Source organism: Micromys minutus, assembly GCF_963924665.1.
Source record: "Micromys minutus genome assembly, chromosome: 2".
Lineage (NCBI taxonomy): Eukaryota > Metazoa > Chordata > Mammalia > Rodentia > Muridae > Micromys > Micromys minutus.
In genome coordinates this window covers 70,787,624-70,806,203 of record NC_137971.1, presented here as the reverse complement: position 1 = coordinate 70,806,203, position 18,580 = coordinate 70,787,624, and the positions used below count along the sequence as shown (strand labels likewise).

General features: G+C 50.0%; 3 protein-coding genes across 3 annotated transcripts; 1 reads left to right on the top strand and 2 right to left on the bottom strand.

Moving 5' to 3' along the window:
- The first annotated feature begins 246 nt into the window (after window positions 1-246).
- On the top strand, window positions 247-8,178 carry ZNF646 (zinc finger protein 646). The gene is made up of 2 exons (XM_080911598.1): window positions 247-6,720; window positions 8,059-8,178. The coding sequence occupies exons 1-2, from the start codon at window positions 1,476-1,478 to the stop codon at window positions 8,157-8,159; spliced, it is 5,346 nt and encodes a 1,781-aa protein (XP_080767724.1). The 5' UTR covers window positions 247-1,475; the 3' UTR covers window positions 8,160-8,178.
- A 932-nt stretch (window positions 8,179-9,110) lies between these two features.
- On the bottom strand, window positions 9,111-13,473 carry PRSS53 (serine protease 53; the record flags this gene model as incomplete). The annotated part of the gene is made up of 9 exons (XM_080912998.1): window positions 9,111-9,385; window positions 9,592-9,737; window positions 9,822-10,063; window positions 10,139-10,289; window positions 10,912-11,131; window positions 11,282-11,436; window positions 11,571-11,836; window positions 12,091-12,301; window positions 13,416-13,473. The coding sequence occupies 9 exons, from the start codon at window positions 13,471-13,473 to the stop codon at window positions 9,140-9,142; spliced, it is 1,695 nt and encodes a 564-aa protein (XP_080769124.1). The 3' UTR covers window positions 9,111-9,139.
- Window positions 13,474-15,731: 2,258 nt separating this feature from the next.
- On the bottom strand, window positions 15,732-18,178 carry VKORC1 (vitamin K epoxide reductase complex subunit 1). Its single transcript, XM_080911246.1, has 3 exons — window positions 17,924-18,178; window positions 17,023-17,132; window positions 15,732-16,166 (listed from the first exon to the last, which is right to left on the bottom strand). Exons 1-3 carry the CDS (start codon window positions 18,094-18,096, stop codon window positions 15,964-15,966), a joined length of 486 nt encoding a protein of 161 aa, XP_080767372.1. The 5' UTR covers window positions 18,097-18,178; the 3' UTR covers window positions 15,732-15,963.
- Window positions 18,179-18,580: the final 402 nt, after the last annotated feature.

Here is an 18,580-nt window from a genome sequence, read left to right as displayed (position 1 = left end):
CCCAGTGCGCAGGCGCGCTCCTGTTCACGACCTCCAACGGACGCGCCGGCGGCGGGAACCAGAAGGCACTCCTGGTGAGGTAGGGTTCTAGAGAAGAAATTGGCAGAAAAGACTAGTGACTCTAGAGAAGTATTATCGTGGTTGATTAGGAAAAGGGGACCCACTGAAGGAGTTTTGAGAAGTGAGAATTTTGGGAACAGGCTCAGCTGGTGAGAGTAGAAATAGTTTTGTTAGGGTCCCAGGAGACTGTAGTCAGCCTTGGAGAAAGGCAAGATGATGTGGCAGAAATGAGTAGCTGCTACTGGGGAAGCGAGGGTTTTGGAATGAAAGTTGTTTCTTGAAGTGAGTTTTTGTAAAATGCAAGGTAACATGGCATTGGATCTAGTGGCATAAATATACTTACAAGCTTATACGTAGTGTCTTATGACTCTAACCCCAGCACTTGGGAAGCTAGGGCTACATAGTGGGACCCTGTCTCAAATGCGACCCCCTCTCCCCAAATATGTTTGTGTAACAGCAGTGCTTGGCACATGGTATTGTCCAGCATTAGTTGTTATCATAATTTAGGGAGGAAGGAGAGGAAATGAAAAGTGTTGGAGACAGCAAGGTAAGATAGGCAGGGAATAGAAAAGGCAGAGGATAAAATGAAATGTCAACACGAAATGGGATGGGATTAAATGTATTTAAAGGAAGTAAAACAAGCACCTAACAGGAAAACAGTGTGATGCCGAAAAGACTGAAGTCCCTAAAGCTTAGGTGACCACCCGAAAAAAGCAGCTTCTCTGTCAGTGTTTTCAGACCACTTGGTGTAACTGAAGGGTGAAGAGAGAAGGGTTTGCACTATTACTGTAAGGCCTGGCAAACTGACATGGCTCTCACCTCCAGTCTCAACTCAAGAGTCTGAGGTAGGAAAATCCATGAGTTTGAAGCCAACTTGGGCTACTCAGGGAATTCCAGAGCAGCTTGAGCTTCAAGTGAGCTGAGACCGTAACTCTAAAACAAAAAAACAACAAAGCCAGAAGTAGTTCTGGCTCATTGTTTAAAACAAAACAAAAAACCTTATAGATGTTTGTTAGGTTGTTCCAGAATAATAGAGTACAAAGCTTGAAGAACAGCAAGATCAATTATATATAATCTAAAAAACAAGATCAGGTCTGTCTAGACTCTAGATTTTAGTTCTGTTATTTCTCTCTGGATGCCTGAAGAGATACCTGAAGCCTAAGGAATGTTTCTAGAAGTTTGTGCATAGTGAAGCTTTCTGAAGGTACCTCCAGACCTAACAGAGAGCAGGTCCCTTGATGTGGATGGTTGGGAAACCTTTGTGACATGCTCCTATAGCTAAGAAACAAAACTGACTCAGTCCTTCCTTTTGACTACTGCCCCCTCTTTCTAGGCCTTGGCCCTTCTGCAGAGAGAATGCTGCTGCCACCTGTCTGTCCCTCCTGAACCTCCAGGGTTTTCTACCACTTTGCCCCATGGAGGACATGCCTCTCTCATTCAGTTGCTCTGACTGTCAGCGCCACTTTCCTAACCTCCCAGAACTGTCACGGCATCGGGAACTGCTCCATGCATCTGCTAACCAGGACAGGGAGGAAGCTGATGGCATCTCTCATCCCTATCGTAGTCACCCAGGGAGCTTGGCCAACCACCAGCGGAACCATGAGACTGGTCTTTTCCCCTGTACCACCTGTGGCAAGGATTTTTCCAATCCCCTGGCACTCCAGAGCCATATGAGGACTCATGCTCCTGAGAGCCACCAAAGGCACGGGCCCCCCCATGCCAAGGAAACCACTCCACTCCTTCAGAGTGAGACCATGTCCACTGACTCCTGGGGTCAGAGGCTTGGTTCTGGGGAAGGCTGGGAAAATCAGACAAAGCATATACAAGAGATACATGAATGGGAATCTGGAGCTGATCCCAGGGCAGCTTCAGGGACTTGGGAAGATCCACGTACCAAACAAAGAGACAGCTTAGAAATTCAGCCAGATTCTAAAGGAAGTACAGGGGACTGGGTACCCACCACCAATTCTGATGGTGCACCACCACTCCCTACTCCAGCGAGCAACCTCCTTAGCAATTTGGAACAGTATTTGGCTGAATCAGTAGTGAACTTCACAGAGTCCCAGGAGTCCACTGAGCCTCTTCCTGTTGAGGGGGAGCGAAGATACAAATGTGATCAGTGTGGAAAGACCTATAAACATGCTGGGAGCCTCACTAACCACCGCCAGAGCCACACTGTGGGCATTTACCCTTGTGCCATCTGTTTCAAGGAGTTCTCTAACCTCATGGCCCTGAAGAACCATTCCAGACTGCATGCCCAGTACCGGCCTTACCACTGTCCTCACTGCCCGCGTGCCTTTCGGCTCCCTCGGGATCTACTGGAACATCAGCAGTCCCATGAGGGCGTAAAGGAGGAACAATCATGGGGAGACAAAGAGATGCCTACCACAAATGGACACACAGATGAGAGGAGCTGGGGTCAGCCATCTAAAACAGATATGTTGAATGGTTCTGGGGAGCTCAGCTCTTCTGGGCAGCTAGAAGATGGCTCAGAGGAGTATCGACCTTTCTGTTGTGGGGACTGTGGCCGTACTTACCGTCATGCAGGTAGTCTCATCAACCATCGAAAGAGCCACCAAACAGGTATCTACCCCTGTTCCATTTGTTCCAAGCAGCTATTCAATGCAGCTGCTCTGAAAAACCATATTCGTGCTCATCACAGACCCCGGCAAGGAGCTGGGGAAGATAGTCAGTCATCAGTGTCCTCAGCTGCTCTTATGTCCGCTGACAGTACTCCAAAAGAGGAAGAAGCCCCCACTGCCAGCCTGGACCATCGTCCCTATAAGTGCAATGAGTGTGGTCGGGCTTACCGACACAGGGGGAGCCTAGTAAACCACCGCCACAGCCACCGGACAGGAGAGTACCAGTGCTCACTCTGTCCACGAAAATACCCCAACCTTATGGCTCTGCGCAACCATGTGCGGGTACATTGCAAGGCTACACGCAGAAGTACAGATCCAGGGACTGAAGGGTCTCCTAGCCCTGTCAAGAAAGAACCGGATCCAGTGGGAATAGAAGCAGCATTCCACACAGATGAGGAACAAGTGAGCAAACATGAAGAAGAGGCCACCAGTAACCTCCCAACAGCAGATAGGACAGTGCCACAGGTGTGTGGTATTTGTGGGATGTTGTTTGAAGATCTCAGGAGTCTTGAACATCATGGCATGACGCACAGGGAAGGAGAAAAAAGCAGGACAGACAACACATTATCACCAACAAGAACATTTGCTTGCCAAGACTGTGGCAAGAGCTATCGCCACTCAGGCAGCCTTATCAACCACAGGCAGACCCATCAGACAGGAGACTTCAGCTGTGGGACCTGTGCCAAGCATTTCCATACCATGGCTGCTATGAAAAGCCATTTACGACGTCATAGTCGGCAGTGGACCAGAAAGCATCAGAAACAAGATAGTACAGGTGAAGAGGCCAAACTCCCACCTGTGGGCACCTGGACCCTGAAGTTGAAAAACAATGAGGTCCTGGATTCTTCCCAAGACCCTTTGGGAGAAAGTCCTTGTAAGACTGAAGACAACCTGGAAATGAATGGGGACTGTTTGCTGGCTGGATCTAAAGGCAACAAATGTGTGCTTAAAAGGGAGGAAGCCTGTTTTCTGGGTGATAAAGAGGACACAGGCACTGAGGAAGGACTAGAAAAGAAAGAAGCCTGTTTTCTTGACAACTTAGACATCCCAGGTGATGAGAGCAGTGAAACTGGCTTATGTGGTAGCCTCCCCAGGGTGGACAGTGACCAGAAGACAGGCATTTGCCAGTCTGACTCTCACCCTGCTGACACTGACACTGTCTGGAAGACCGAAGCCACTCACACATGTTCTGACTGTGGGGATTCTTTCTCCCATGCTGCTGACCTGTTGAGCCATAGGTCCTGCCATCCTCCAGGCATCTATCAATGCTCTCTCTGTCCAAAGGAATTTGATTCTCTGCCTGCCCTTCGAAGTCACTTCCAAAATCATAGGCCAGGGGAGGTAGCCTCAGCACAGCCCTTCCTCTGCTGCCTGTGTGGAATGATCTTTCCTGGGAGGACTGGCTATAGGCGTCACCTGCACCAGGCCCATGGTGCTTCTGGCATAACTGAGGGCTCAGAAGAAGAAGAGGAAGGCACAGCAGAAACAACCTCTACCCATAGTCCTCCCCTGCAACTCTCAGAAGCAGAGCTGCTGAATCAGCTGCAGCGTGAGGTAGAAGCTCTAGATGGAGCAGGTTATGGGCATATTTGTGGCTGCTGTGGTCAGACCTATGATGACCTGGGGAGCCTGGAGCGTCACCACCAAAGTCAAAGTTCCAGCAATAGGACAGAGAATGTTCCTAGCCATTTGGAAGGATCAGGTGATGCAATAGAAATAGTTGCAGATCATGGCTTTGAGGGCACAGTGACCTCTGTCTCAGAAGAAGGTGGGGACATAAAGTCTGAAGAGGGAGTAGGTGGCACAGTTGCGGACAGCCTTTGCATGCAGGCTGGTGAAAGCTTTCTGGAGTCCCATCCCCGCCCTTTTCAATGTAACCAGTGTGGCAAGACCTATCGCCATGGAGGCAGCCTGGTGAACCATCGAAAGATCCACCAGACAGGTGATTTCATCTGTCCTGTCTGTTCCCGCTGCTACCCCAACATGGCTGCCTACCGGAATCATCTGCGGAACCACCCTCGCTGCAAAGGCTCAGAGCCCCAAGTGGGGCCCATCTTAGAGGTAGGAGGCCGCAGTGAATCTCAGAATGTAGCAGAGTCAGGGCAGGAGCAGGCTGTTATAGGGCAACTCCAGGAAGAACTTAAAGAGGAGCCCTTGGAGGAGCTGGCAGATGTTAAAGAAGAAGTGTGGGAGGAGACCACTGTAAAGGAGGAGGAACTGGAGCAGGGGTTGGATACAGGCTGTCAGACTGAGGTTACCTCTGAGCGGCCCTTTAGCTGTGAAGTATGTGGCCGCACTTACAAGCATGCTGGCAGCCTTATCAATCACCGGCAGAGCCACCAGACTGGCCACTTTGGCTGCCAGGCCTGCTCCAAGGGCTTCTCAAACCTTATGTCACTCAAGAACCACCGGCGCATCCATGCAGACCCTAGACATTTTTGCTGCAGTGAATGTGGGAAAGCCTTTCGCCTGCGGAAGCAGCTGGCCAACCACCAGCGGGTCCATGCTGAGCGACGTAGGAGTAGGGGCACCCAGAAACTGATTCGTGAGGATCGGCCTTTCAGATGTGGGGAGTGTGGCCGGACTTATCGCCATGCTGGCAGCCTCCTGAACCACCAATGCAACCATGAGACAGGCCGTTACAGCTGCCTTTTCTGTTCTAAGACCTACTCCAACCGCACAGCCCTGAAAGACCATCAGAGGCTGCATTCTGATAGTCAACGTCGGCGAAAGTCAGGATGTCCCCAGAGAGCAGCAGCTATACATTGTACCCTTTGTGGCTGTGGCTTTTCTGGTCAGGGATCTCTAGAGCAACATCTACGGGAGCATGAGGAGACCAAACTAGAGCTGGCCAGTGGCCAGGGAGGCCAACATGGTACAGAAGACAGTAAGGAGAACCTTGATGACTGGGGACTCGAGGGCAGGTCAGATGGTATTGAGTCGGTACTCCAACTAGAGCATGGGGAGCACAGTCCGAGTCCTGGTAGGCCAGCATGTTTAGAAGTCACAGAATCTACACAGGAGGTAGGGAAGGTAGATGAGTGTCAAGGAGACAGGGGACAAATAAGTCACAATGGTGCCTGGGTTCTTCAGGATCAGTTAACCAAACCAGAAGGCAAGTTGGAAGACACTGTCTCCAGGAATTCTTCTTACCTCTCTGACAGCCAGTCCAATGGTACTAGTCTAAGATATATGGATAGCTGGAATGGTGCAGACAGCAGCTCTCAACTCCAACCAGAAAACCACTGCTGCAGCCAGTGTGGCAAGACCTATTGCCAACCTGATGGTCTCTTGAACCCCAGCACTGACAGAAAAGACTGTCACAGTTGTTTGCTTAGTTCCAAAGAGTTCTTGAATCCTGTGACCACTAAGAGCCACAACCACATTGCTGCCCAGACCTTTGCTTGTAGTAACTGTAGCAAAGTGTTTGAGTCCCACAATGAACTGGCCACACACATGAAGACTCATGCTGTTGTGCACAGTCAAGTGTCAAGTCAGACGGAGGAGACCAGAGATCCACAAGCTGGGATGGTAGAGGTGGATCTTCCTGGTCCAGGGAAAGCTCAGAAGGCCCCATCAGGACTTCCTAGAGATCCAGAAGAGAATGAAGAGCCAGCTAATGGAGGACAAGGAATAAATTTCATAGCAGCTGAAGACAAGGAACGTCCCTTTTGCTGTGCTCAGTGTGGACGTTCCTACCGCCATGCTGGTAGCCTGCTGAATCACCAGAAGGCCCATACCACTGGACTCTACCCCTGTTCCCTGTGTCCCAAACTTCTGCCCAACCTGCTGTCTCTCAAGAACCACAGTAGGACCCACACGGACCCCAAGCGCTACAGCTGCAACATCTGTGGCAAGGCTTTCCGAACCGCTGCCCGGCTTCAGGGCCATGGACGGGTCCATGCACCCCAAGAGGGACCATTCACCTGTTCTCATTGTCCTCGCCACTTCCGCCACCGGATCAGCTTCCTGCGACACCAGCAGCAGCACCAGGAAGAGTGGACATTGTCTAGCTCAGGTATGTGGGGTGAGTTTGTTGGGCAGAGAATTAAGAGGGTCCTGAAAGAGGTTGGGCTCTAAGGAGAAAAGGCATGTCCCAGAGTAGGTGAGAAAAGCAAGCAGAAAAGAGAATGAAGTGGAGTTGAAGTGACAGCAGTCATGACATGGACTAACCATCTGAGGTATGAGTCTTGCCTGAGTCAGGAAGATGGACGCTGTAGTAGGTTGGGCAGTGGTATGGACTCTTACATAGCCAAAGAGGAATGGCTTGTTTTTTTGGTAAGCAGAGAGGGGTCCTACTGCATTTGAGAATCCTGACTTAGTAATAATTTCCAGAGGAAAAGGATGAAACCATGGACTTTGTTTAGGTTCTAGTCTTTCCTAGAGTGGGCAAGAAGCCAGGGAATAAGAAAGATGGAGGATTGCAGGCTCCTGGGTTGTCATACTGATATTTAATGGTCTGCAGTTCTAAGGCAGAGGTAGGCTTTCCTGCTCAGTTGGTGACTTCTAACTGGCTACTCTATGGCTTTACTGCTGACTTTGCCAGTTGCTGGATCATTGGCCAGTTTCCTTCTTCTGTCTCCTCCCCTATAGTTTGTCTCTGCCTTTTTTCTTGAAATTCTGGTCCTTCCTGTGAGTGTTGCACTACATCTCTGTGTTCGTTCTTTTAATCTTATTCTTCTGCTGTAGATCTTATAGGAGCCAACCAAACTACCGTGTCTGTCAGCACCTTCCCCCAACACACCCCTTTAACTGACTCATAGATAATTGTTTCTTTGAAGCCAGGCCCAGTTGAGCAGCAGCTGTCATTAGTCCCTATCTCTCATCCTCTATCACAGTGAATCTCCTGGTAAACTGGTTTCCACCCAGCCCACGGAAGGGGTAAAGCTGTGGAGGCATGGGGCAGTCTTATGTACTCAGCAAGCTGTAAGATAATTCTGTATCTAGAGAAGAAAATCCATTCAGTCTACAGCCACAAGGGTGGTGTCCCTGAAATGGTATGTCCTTGCCCAGAGCTTGACTGGGAAGGATAGAATAGTGGTGATGGTTCCTGAGAACTGAAGAAATGGCTTTCTTGTAACTTCAAGTACAGTGAGTGGAGTGAGGGGCCTGTTAGCCAAGGCTGCAATGCTGAAATTGGGAGTTCTAGGATTCGTGGGCTTGGTTTGTTTGGTGAGGTGGGGGTGCTGGGCATGGTAGCTGGGGCCTCACACAGTAGGCAAGTACTTGACTACCTAGCTACTTATTCTGGTCTCCACCACTTCTCTGTGCTCTCGACATGTCAGGGAATGACCTGCTGGCCTGGAGAGGTGGTATAGGCCTCCTTCAGTGTCCTCTCCTTTCCTTCTCTCCCTAGGAGCTTCAGTGGCACCAGCAACAAGCAGAGGGGACTCCTCTACAGCCTCGCTTCAGGACCCCTCACCCCAGTGGCCTGCAGACCTCAATCTCTCCCTCTGAACTTCAGGTCTCCAAAGAACAGTTCACTGAAGTTAGGGGTACAGGCAAGGAGAGGCTTGCTCTCAGCCTGCTCAGGAGTTGCTTGGGCATCCCTGGCTCTTTTTCCCACAAAGAGGACCCTGATCTGTTTTTTGGTTTTTTTTTTTTTTTTTTTTTTTTGGCTTTTTTTTTTTTCTCAAGAAGGGCATGAGGTAGCTTCATGTCTGTGCCCATGAAAGATGAAGGATCTCCTTCCCAACCCTTTGTCACCGTGTTCTTCCAGGGCCAGGCTCTGCCAAAATGCTGGGATAGCCAGATTCTAACCCAGGGAGAGGCAGATTCAGAGAGTACCACAGGTGGGAAAGTTGTCTGTGGAAGGGGAGCCTTTACTATAGTTTGTAACTTATTTTCTAAAATCTATTTTGTAACAATTTAAGTTTTAAAAAAGGAAAATTGCTCCCCAACACCCCCCCCAAAGAAAAAAACTTTTTTTTTTTCACAACAACTACTGGTATGGTTGTATCTGAAGGGTTCCATGGGGGAATTTTGGAGACATCTCTGTTGGAAAGCAGAGCTCGGGGCGGGGTCATGTCACACGTGGAAAGCATCTCTGGGCAGGCTCATTCCCAGCCAGCCAGCTGTTGGGCCTGCCTCAGGGCTGGGAAGCATAAGACAGAGAGGGGAAAGGCAGGACTTGGGTGTTGAAGTGGGAGTTGCCTGGCGTTTCTGGCATCCTGTGATGTAAACTAGAGTCACCAGTCAACAACTGGCTGGTTGGCCTGTGAAGGAGAGGAAGAAAATTAGTTTGGCCCCATCCCTGTAGCTTTATTACTTTTTTTTTTTTTTTTGAAGAAGAAGAAGCAGGATCCATTTTGGCCCCTATGGTATATGGGAGACCTAAAGACCAAGCTGAGACCCCTGCTTCATAAAAGTATATGTGGGTCTGACTGTTGCTGTCCTCTACCCCAGGCAGCTCAGAGAAGTGAAATAGGGTTTCCCTTCTATGGGAGCCAAGGCTGAAGAAGAGGGAACATACTCGCATTGACCAGGCAGATTCCAGCCTCAGGCTCTGGCTCCTCAGCGAAGTAGACCTGCCAGTCTAGATTGCTGACCCAGTCCTCGTAGGCAGAGAGTGCTGCAAAAACTGCAGGCTTTGCAGAGCCTTGGCAGGTGTCTCCAAAGCTGTGCAATCCAGCCAGGAACCATGTGCCCCTGATCTCATGTACAAGTGGTGCCCCAGAGAGGCCCTGTTAGGGAGCAGGTTACACTTGGTAACTTCCTGCCACAGGTAGAAGGGGTTTGGGAGCTGTTTGGGGGGCAGCTGGCACAGAAGGGTTTAGTTTCAGGTGAGAAGCAGGGCTAGCAGCCAAGCCTGGCAGGAAGTCTATTTATGAATCGCAGGGTGAGAGAATGCCAGGGGTCTGCTGGGTAAAGTTTGGGAACTGGAACTCACCTCACAGTGAGGTGGCTCACCCACAACAGTGGTGCATACCATCCCTGGCAGAATGGGAATACCCATGCTCCCAGGAGCTGCATGTTGTCTGTTACAGGCCATTGGCCCCAGGACTGTCACAGGTACTGTCTGGAGGTAGTTGATGCCTGTAGAGAGCAAGGGAAGAGCCTAGATGCCTCAGTTGCCTCCAAGTTCAATGGACAACTGCCAGGGTTCCTGTTGCTGTGTACCTGCTTCTTGGGTCAGCCCGAGAACCCAGCCATCTTCACCATCAGGCAGGTGGTGGTCAGCATAGGGCAAGCAAAGGGGCCTTAGGCCAGGGCCCAATGTCACAGGCTGAGCCAGCAGCAGGAAGGCCACATCATAGCCGCCTTCTGGGTGGGTGTAGGCCCCATGCAGAATGAGTTGCTTCAGGCCCCATTCCTCTGGTCCAGCCCCCAGTCCTACACTCCATTCCTCTAGGGTTTGGCGCCTGTGTTGAGAGGCAGGGTTGACAGCACTGAGTGACAGCTGACAAGGGGCACAAAGGAGAGAGACATAGGCTTACCCAATAAAGCAGTGAGCAGCAGTCAGCACCACCACCTCTGATACCAGGGCTCCACCACAAGCCAGCTTCCCATGGTGCTTCAGCCTGGCATCCCAGGGCCACCGAGAGAGGGCTCCTGCCTGGGGTCCTCCACTCCTCAAGGAGCCACATGCTGAAACGGGTGAATTACATCATTCAGTGCCTGTGCTGAGTGCTTCCATAAGTTAGTAAATCCTATATCCATTTCTAAGTTGACTTTCAGCCTCATTTACCAAAGGGAACCAAACTAACATGCGGTTTAGTTTAGAGCTCTGTGACCCAAGCCAGGTAGACCACTTGGGATTCAAGGCCAATGTGCATGCTTTAATCCTGATGTCTGACAGCATCCATGCCCAACCCCTCCCATCTGTACTTCTTCATGCCTGTACCAGCCCTAAAACCTAGCTTAGTAGCTGTTCTGATTATCAACCCAGCTTCCTTCCCAGGAATGATTTTGCATGAAATTTGCATTGCAGTCACTGCCCTGTCTCACCTTCCTGGATCTCTGCCCTGGAAACTTGGAGTTTCCCCCCTGAAACCAGCCAGATTTCAGAAGCATTTGTATACCCAAATCTGTAAAACTCCCTGGCCCCAATGGGGCTGTTTCTATCCCAGGACAAACCTGGTTCTCTGTTGACCACATCTAGGCTCCATGTCTCAGCTCTAGTTTCCTTGTTGCCTCCACCCACTGCCCTGGAAGTCCGATGTGGCTAGCGTGTCCCCATATGCCCAAGTGCTGACACCCATGCCCATACCTACACAGCTGTTCTCATCACTCATCTCCACAACTCCTGGGGCCTGCACGAAGAAAGCTGCTCTGTGAACGTGGGCCTGCAGCCATGAACTGTACGCAGCCATGTCAGTCAGCAGCACAGGCGTGTCCTCTTGGGCACATCTTGATGTGAAACTAATGATCCCAACCTGGACCCAGTGTCCATCAGGTTCACGGCACATCACAGGTCCCCCAGAGTCTCCCTGGAGCCAGAAAAAGAACCAAAGGCAAAGACACCTGAGCCCCAATACTGGCCAGATGCCCTCTGGCTGTACCTCTATTACCCTTCTCTAAGGATTGGGCCCTCAGCCCTAGACCAGGCCCGCCCTCCCTCCCTGTATTCCTCATCAGACCTGGCAGGGTCCCTGTACCCCAGGCTGTGCACCCCCACAGAGCATCCCAGGTTTTGCTGGGTTGGCCAGCAGCCTCTGGTGCAACCGATTGTAGAGACAGTTACAGGTGGGGCGGCTGATGAGACGAAGGCGCAGATTCCGTAGGGTCCTAGAAACTGGCCAAGGAGATAACAATGTTGGGTCAGTCTCTGAAACACAGTGGGAATAGAGGGCTAGCACAGAAACTGAGCCTGTTTGAGCCTGGGCAAGCAAAGTGCCTCTCTAGACTTCAGTCTAATACAGTACTTACCATCACTAGTGTTCTGGTCCCAGCCAGTGGCCCAGCAAGAAGCTCCAAAAGGGAAATGGTGGGTGGGTTGGGGCAAGCAGAGGGTTGTGTGAACTGTGGGGTGGGTAAGCTGGAGCAGGGCCAGGTCTGATCCCTGGCTATAGTGGTTATAGGCCTTGGGCAACTGCAGGGCAACAACGCCCACCTCTTCAGCCCCTGGGCTCTGCCCCTCCTGCTTGAGAGAACCCAGGACCACGGACCAGGAGCTCAGTTCTGCTGTGGCCATCCTGAAAGGAGAAGGTCAGGGGCTGGGGAAGATGAGCAGATACAGCACCACATGGCTTTCAGCACAGTACCCTCCTCTTAGTCTCCATTTACTCCTTTGTAAAGCATCTACCATGAAAGATGGCTAAGGTTAAGCTGGTTCTGCTACAAACCACATTTTCCACAAATGATACTTATTTTAGAGGCAAAAAAGTCTCGTGAGGTACAGGGACAAATCCACCCTCAGATCAAGAGAATGAACCAAAGTGTGACTCACTTTCCAAAGCAGTGAGCAGCCGTGAGGACCCAAGTGTCGGCCACCAAGGAGCCACTGCAGACGTGTACGCCCTGTCGTCTCACACTGGCCTGCCAGGGCCACTCTCCAGGTACTGTGCTGCCTTCCTGAGGCTCTGGAGGGCCAGGACCACGCTGCCCACACGCTGTAGAGAAGGGTGAGTCGTAACTGCAGACACTGCCATTTCCCCTCACTCATATGGGAGTACAGCTTGGGTCCCCAGTCCCCGTCACTCACCACGCTGAGCTGCTTGAAGACCTAGGAAGAAAACACACAAGAGGTGGGGGTGCCATAACTGCCTGGCCCAGGCTGGGTGGAGGGAAGAGCCGACGGACAGGCCCTGGGTCCTTATCTATGACTGGCTACCTCACCAGCCCCTCCCAGAATGAAGACATTTATATGAGGCGGAAAAGCAGCTTTTATTGGAGCCCATTCAGAGGACACAGCCATTAATTCTCTCAGCTGTGCTCAGCACTCCTGGGCCCAAGGAGCAAGGCCTGAGGTTTACCTTGGGAGTAGGCCAACCCTCCTCCAGGCTTCTGAACCCCTAACTCCTGCCCTCACCACTGAGTCAGAGAGGTGGCCTGTGTATGTGAAGAACATTAGCTTAATTGTCCCTTCAGCTGTGGAAGCCTAAGAAGGTAGATTAGAGGTCTGTGTCATGTCCTAAGTGGGGGAGGCTCCAAGTGAGTCTCACTCCACCCCTCCTAATGAATCAAACTGTCTACTTTTCCAGTGGGTCCCTGTCATGCCTGTAACCCATCACAGCCTCACTCAAATAGGCCTACTGTACATCTAAGGCAGGGTTGATGTGGACAGCCTCTAGCCAGTGAGCCCAGAACATGCCTGAGGTCATTCTGGAAGTAAAGGATAAGAAAGGGGGCAAGACATATATATATAGAGAGAGAGACACCTTCAGACAGTGACCTCAGATCCCTCCCTTTCTAACCCTGGCATTAGACTGTAGTCTCACAGACATTAGCTTTTCTGTACTTCAGTTTCCTCACCAAGATAGAACAATGGCAGTACTTAACTCAAAGAACTACTGTAAAGATTAAATATATTAATAACAGTTTCTTCCAAAGTACTGTAACTTGGCCCAGGAAAATCACAACCATTTTGACAACCAGCTGTGTGTTACCTCCTCCCCTCAGCCCCTCCCCAACACACACACACCAAGGACATCCATAGGGAGACTGTAGTCCCCTCAGCATCCCTTACATACCAAACTGCAGGCTACTGGGGCAGATGAAGGCTTAGGAGCCCCGACAATACCACTCGCCCTCCCTCATACATGAGTGACTTACCCTCTATCAGGACCACAGCTCCCACAATAAGCAGCTCTGGTCCCCAGCTCTGCCTCATGCTGCTCCAGGCCACTCAGTGCTCTCGGATTCTCAGAAAGGCCACCTGGGTCTCCCTGGCTCCACCCCTGCTCCGCCTCCACTCAGCTAAGAGTCAGGTGTTACTTTTCCTGGGCTGGAAGAGAGCCCACAGCTCTAGCTTGGGGGCTGTGGTTGTGTGGCCTTTACTGTTCTCTGGCTCCTGTGACCAGCCGGTTAAAATCTTAGTTCCTCCATTTACTGTACAATGTACATTTACTTTGAACAACGAAGTTGTGCCTTACCTGAAAATCTTTTTAAGTGCTTATGGGTGGAAGGAGATTCTGGAGAGATGGATCAACAGTTAACAACTCATGACCTGGTTTAATTCCCAGCACCGGTAAGACAGTTCACACTGTGGTCTGTAACTCCAGTTCCAGGGGATCTCTGACACTGTTTTCTGCCCTCTGAAGGCACCAGTCACAGAATACATAGACACACATGCAGACAAAACCCTCGTACACATAGAATAATAGTAAATATTTTAAGTTGGCCTCTTTGAATGGACTGGAAGGAATACTGTTTCTTATTACTTTCAATTATTATTCATTCCAGAGAGAGAGCAACATGTGAGCATTTTCTCCCTCTTGCTATGTGGGTTCCAGGGTTTGAAAGCACATGGCCAGGTGCCTTTACCTGGTGAGCCATCTCACCAGGACCATACATAAACTTAGGGGGCTGGTGCAAAGATACTTGCCGCCAAGCCCAACTACCTGGATTTGATTCCTCAGACTGACATGGTAGAGAATTCTTGCAAACTGAACTCTACACACACTGTAATATTCAGCACACATGTGCATGCATGCACACACACACACACACCCCTATACCGACTTTTTAAAAACATACTTAGGGCCCTAGAGAGACTGCTTTCTGTTTCTTCACTAACTGTTCTTTCTAGAGGACCCAGGTTCAAATTCCAAATCCACACAGAAGCTGACAACAGTAACTCCAGTTCCAGAAGATCCAACACTCTTCCGCCCACTGCAGGCATCAGACATGTATATGGTGTACAGATAGGCATGCAGGCAAATGCTCACACACTGTAAATAATTCCCTAAAAACAGTGATATATACCTGTAATTCCAGTACCCTGTGGCTGAGGCAGACTTCTGAGTTTACATTTTGAGCTACCTACCATGTTCTAGGCCAGCCTGGACTAAAGCAAGATCCTGTCTCAAAAACAAATCAACCAATCTGAAGGTTTAGCCAAGTCTGACTTGTAGGCCAGCTACTTCCTGCATGAAAACGTCATCTGTGGAGCAGTGGCAGATTTCTTGGACTCTTCTCAGCTTCCCTGCCTCCTGCATGCCAAGGCCAGGCAGGTTTCATACACTTCCCTCAGCTTGCTTCAGAGGTAACATGCAGGGCTGTGTGTTTAAGGAGCAGCTCTCATCCTGACCTCTCTCTGGGTCCACTGCCTGGCTGGCAGGGCACTGTAGTCCTTGCAATGTGTGGATGGAGGTTAGAACACTGAGGGGACATCCTTTTTCACCTTCTAATTTCCAATTTAGGTTAGCTCCACCATTACCTGGCACTGATACAAAGTCAACTGTAAGCAGAGCTTAAGAGAAGACATGAGCCAGTAGCCCAGGCGGACACAGATTATAATGTAGGGGCTGGGGTATATATAGCTCAGTGACAGAACACGTTCCTACCTTGAGGAAAACCCTGCAATTTGAATTATAGGATGTGTGTTAATCTGAGATCTCCCTCTCCAAAGGCTTTCCCGTTATTAAACGTGTAGTCTCAGAGCACATTAGTTTCTCTACCTAAGCTCCCTCACCAATACAGAAACAATGATAGTAATTATCTCATAAATTAACACAGGTTCTTAGACAGTGCTTGGGATGTCAAGTCCTTAGTACACATTAGAAAAACAGAAACAGAATCTTAGCCTGGTCCTGCACAGGATTAAGACTGGTTGGGATGACAGTTGCAAGGCAGTCACAAGGGTTCGAGCTCTACCATAGTAAGAAATTCCAAGCAAGGTTGCCCTCCAGGTATGTGGCAGGCCCTCCTACGACAGGAGGTCTGATCCATAGACAGCAGCAGGCACAAGCTTGTTTCCTGGACGTGGGGGCCGATGTGCCAGGTTTTGCTGACTACACATGCTAGAGATGATGCAGCCTCCCCTTCTGGGCAGGCCCTCCATTCCCTGACTCATCCTAGTTCCAGAGAAGGCAGTAACACGGAAAGACCAACACCCCAAAGGGTCCCTGGCAGACATATGCTTCAGACTTGACCAACATAGAAAAATTTATTGTTCAAAATCTTTCTCTTTAACCAATAGCAGAAAGCATCCCATGGGAACAGAACTTAGAGGCACACTTGGTCATGTTTCTGTGTGTGGCTATAGAGTGGTATTTGAATGAAGAGAGAAGGCCTTTTAGGGACCCACACACGATCCACTTGGGCAAGGCTCAGGTGCCAACGCAAAGCAAGTTAGGTTAGCCTGGCATGGGGTGGGACCTCAGTGCTTTTTGGCCTTGTGCTCTGGTACCTCCTGGAAGCTAAGCAGCATGAGGCCAGCATTGATAGCATAAGTGGTAATGCAGACAATGCAGAAATCATACAGCACAAAGAACAGGATCCAGGCCAGGTACACAGAACCAGCGACAGACACCAGGGAACTCAGTATCAGTAGGATATGGGCCCATCGTCCCCTCAAGCAACCTGTAAAATAAGAGATGGTCAGTGACAGTATATCTAGAACTCTATAATGCCCCCCCAACGACAGACAGCAGGTGCTTCTGGTGAAAGTACTCTAAGACAGGGTCTGATGGGCCTCATCTGTTCAGTGACTCTTGGGACGGACCTACAGTAAATTCTCTTGCTAAACTACATGAGATGAAACACAAGTTCCCCATTGGAGTTCTCAAAAGGAAGTTCAAGGTCAACCTGGAATGTCTCAACAAACAAACAAACAAAAATACCAGCTGAGTATGGCTGTGTTCAGTTCCAGCACTCAGGGAGCAGAGGCAGGAGGTTCTCTGCAAGTTCCAGGCCAGACTGATTTACACAATGAGTTCTAGGACAATCAGGGTTATATAGAGAGATCCTGTCTTAAAAAGAACAAAACTCACCAGGTGTGGCCCAAAGCCATGCCTTTAATGGGAGCACTTGGATGGCAGAGGCAGGCATATCTCTGGGTTTGAGGCCAGCCTGGTTTGTATAGTGACTTCCAGGACAGCCAGGGCTACAGAGAAACCCTGTCTTGGGGGAGGAGGTGAGAGAGAAGCAAAACCAAAACACAACAATAACAAAACCAAAAACTAAACAAAAAGAAAAAATAATTTGAGTCTTTGCCATAAACTGAGATTGTGGGAAATCTTTGAGGGCCCTTAAGCCTCTGGCTACCTAAACCTAAACCAACTTGGATATGCCTGCTAAGTGTTTTCCTTTCTTGTCGCCTTGTGAGGAAATTACTCAGTAATTAGCAGCTGGCTGTCAACTGTCTGGGTCACCAAGACATGAGGTGGGGCTGATCTGGATTTCAGAAGACAGGTCATGAAGGGGCAAAGCCACTCACCTAACAACAACTGTACTGTGTAGAACATGCAACCAAATATGCTGTTGGATTGGTTGAGGACGCTGTCAGCTCCTAGCACATGCTCCACCAGCCCAAAGCCCTGGCCCCACCTGGTGGAAGTGAAAGAACCCGGTGTGGTCAGCTTAGTGCCTCTTGACTTTTTTTTTTTTTTTTTTCTAGAAAAGTGATTAGCAAGAAGCTCCACCCACCAAGAATACAAAGGTCAGCGACCTTGTCCCCAACTCTTACTGGCCTGTCATCACAGTCCATCAATAATTTTTCAGAAGTTGGTGAGATGGCTCAGTAAATAAGCGCCTGTTGCCAAGCTTATCAACTAGATTGAAATCCCCGAATCCCACAAAGTGGAAGAAAATCAACTCCCAGAAGTGATTCTCTGACTTCCACATGCATGTAATGGCATGCACGTACCACTTCACAAACAAACAAATATAACGTTATTTTTTTTTTTCCAGCTTGATTTTGCTTTACGGTGACCACAACTGGGAAATTTATTTGCTTTGGGCCCACAAAGCTACAGTTCCCTTGCCACCCACTAACATTCGGTCCTCCAACAAAGCCAGAGCGAGCCACTTTGTCCCTCAGTACGGCCAATGCTCCACTACCTCCTCCCGCTTCCGCTTCGTACCATCCCAATCATCCTCAGTCTCAATGCATTATGCTGCCCCGCCTCCTCCAATCTTCCAATCACAGTTATTCACTGGCATCCTTAGAAAGCGTTCAAACACCAGCCCGTGTGTCTATCCGATTACCCACCAAAACTCGTGGGGCAGTCCGCTCTTTAAGTGTCTGTTCTGCGGACACTGCGACCCCAGACTCCAAAACCTGGCGGTCAGGTAATACTGGCCTTCAAGAGCCCCAAGTTTTCCATTTCTGCACGCACCGAGAAGAGAAGACGCGGGAACAGCTGATGGCCGTGCCCACGTCGCAGAGCGCGCGGTAATCCTCATCGCGGGCGCGCGCCACCTTCACGTGCAATGCGTACAGTGATAGGGCTAAGCCAGCGAGACATAGTGCAATCCGCACACGTCCAGGGCTCCTCCAGGTGGTGCCCATGTCGATAGTACAGCCCAGAGACTGCAGGAGGAAAGTACACGGCCACGGGGCAGGGCGGGGCCTGCAGTGACCACGCTCCCTCCGACCGGAAGGTTGGCAAGCCTCCGCCCGCATGCTCCAATTCAATTGGCTATTCTTCGGCATGTCTGCTAGGAATGATGGGCTGGTAAACAGGATTAAGGAATGTGGGTAATCGTTGATACCGCAGCTGCCGGGCATGATGGGAATTGTAGTTGGAGAGGCTGCAAGACATTAAGGAAATTTGAGTATGTAGTGTGGTAAAGCTACTATTAACATGTCGGTGTTTGGTTTAGTGCATTTTTAAAAAAGAATTTTTACACACACACACGTGCGCGCGCGCGAACACACACTGTCACTGTCTTCAGACACACTAGAAGAGAACATTGGGTCCCGTTACAGATGGTTGTGAACCACCGTGTGTGGTTGCTGGGAATTGAACTCAGGACCTCAGGAAGAGCAATCA

Coding starts and splice junctions, on each gene's coding strand:
- ZNF646 (XM_080911598.1), top strand. CDS start 1,476: ATGGAGGACATGCCTCTCTCATTCAGTTGCTCTGACTGTCAGCGCCAC. Junction 6,721..8,058: donor GTGGACATTGTCTAGCTCAG/GTATGTGGGGTG, acceptor TTCTCTCCCTAG/GAGCTTCAGTGGCACCAGCA.
- VKORC1 (XM_080911246.1), bottom strand. CDS start 18,096: ATGGGCACCACCTGGAGGAGCCCTGGACGTGTGCGGATTGCACTATGT. Junction 17,133..17,923: donor TCCCGCGTCTTCTCTTCTCG/GTGCGTGCAGAA, acceptor CACTTCCACCAG/GTGGGGCCAGGGCTTTGGGC. Junction 16,167..17,022: donor CACAGTACAGTTGTTGTTAG/GTGAGTGGCTTT, acceptor CTTATTTTACAG/GTTGCTTGAGGGGACGATGG.